Source organism: Callionymus lyra, chromosome 1 (genome assembly GCF_982586985.1).
Source record: "Callionymus lyra chromosome 1, fCalLyr1.hap1.1, whole genome shotgun sequence".
Taxonomy (NCBI): Eukaryota; Metazoa; Chordata; class Actinopteri; order Syngnathiformes; family Callionymidae; genus Callionymus; species Callionymus lyra.
The window spans coordinates 1,230,784-1,232,527 of record NC_141818.1 but is presented as its reverse complement, the minus strand read 5'-3'; the positions used below and the strand labels follow the sequence as shown (position 1 = coordinate 1,232,527).

The following is a 1,744-nucleotide window of genomic DNA, read 5'->3' as shown; positions in this document are numbered from 1 at the left end:
TTACTACACTATCACAACACCAGAGTCAAGTACTGGACAATACTACACATATATACTTGTTACTACACTATCACAACACCAGAGTCAAGTACTGGACAATACTACACATATATACTTGTTACTACACTATCACAACACCAGAGTCAAGTACTGGACAATACTACACATATATACTTGTTACTACACTATCACAACACCAGAGTCAAGTACTGGACAATACTACACATATATACTTGTTACTACACTATCACAACACCAGAGTCAAGTACTGGACAATACTACACATATATACTTGTTACTACACTATCACAACACCAGAGTCAAGTACTGGACAATACTACACATATATACTTGTTACTACACTATCACAACACCAGAGTCAAGTACTGGACAATACTACACATATATACTTGTTACTACACTATCACAACACCAGAGTCAAGTACTGGACAATACTACACATATATACTTGTTACTACACTATCACAACACCAGAGTCAAGTACTGGACAATACTACACATATATACTTGTTACTACACTATCACTACACCAGAGTCAAGTACTGGACAATACTACACATATATACTTGTTACTACACTATCACAACACCAGAGTCAAGTACTGGACAATACTACACATATATACTTGTTACTACACTATCACTATATATTATACTCTTGTATTTTGATACAAACTCTTGAAAAACACGTTTATAGAAAAACTTCCAGTTGTTTCTCTTTATTAAAGTCAAACGTAGACAAAGATGTAAAAATAGTTTCTCAGCAACATTGAGTCTCAAAAACTTCTAAAGTACTTTGATGATGAAACATCTAAATATTCATCAAAGGCACGAGAGTCTCAACAGTACAAAAGTACATCAGTGTCATTAAAATATTGAATTAATTTGTAAATGTTGACATTTTTTTATTGACATTTTATTTAACATTGAATTATTGTTCTTTAAATAAAGTCTACATTAAAATGTTAAATTTGTTTTTATTGAATAATTTAATTGACCTTCATATGATGACACGCGACCTTCAGCTGATGACACGCGACCTTCATCTGATGACACGCGACCTTCATCTGATGACACGCGACCTTCATCTGATGACACGCGACCTTCATCTGATGACACGCGACCTTCATCTGAGGACACGCGACCTTCATCTGATGACACGCGACCTTCAGCTGATGACACGCGACCTTCATCTGATGACACGCGACCTTCATCTGATGACACGCGACCTTCAGCTGATGACACGCGACCTTCAGCTGATGACACGCGACCTTCATCTGATGACACGCGACCTTCATCTGATGACACGCGACCTTCATCTGATGACACGCGACCTTCAGCTGATGACACGCGACCTTCAGCTGAGGACACGCGACCTTCAGCTGATGACACGCGACCTTCAGCTGAGGACACGCGACCTTCAGCTGATGAGTCTGGCGAGCCCCCTGTGGACCTGCGCCTGCACGGGTCCGTACTCCACCAGCTCCCCGTCCACCGTGATGGTCCCTCTGGGCGAGAGCGGCTCCAGACGGACGGCCCGGACCGTGGTGTGGACCAGGTGTGGACAGCTGGAGTCCAGGTGAGTTCCTGTCTCCATGGCCAGGAAGAGCTTCAGCAGCGCCGCGCGGGAAATTCCCGCCGTGACGTACGACAGGTGGATGAGGCCGTCGTCCGGGGCGGCGGCCGGCGCCGCCAGCAGGTCCTCGGCCAGGTGCGACTGGTAC

General features: G+C 43.7%; 1 protein-coding gene across 1 annotated transcript in view; it reads right to left on the bottom strand.

Annotated features, from left to right (window-relative positions):
* Window positions 1-723: 723 nt before the first annotated feature.
* LOC148087332 (sphingosine kinase 1-like) overlaps window positions 724-1,744 on the bottom strand; it is a 20,540-nt gene continuing 19,519 nt past the window's right edge. Inside the window, exon 6 of the mRNA XM_087787195.1 lies at window positions 724-1,744. This exon is cut by the window's right edge and continues 459 nt beyond it. Coding sequence (XP_087643321.1) covers window positions 1,441-1,744 — 304 coding nt within the window. The 3' untranslated portion in view covers window positions 724-1,440.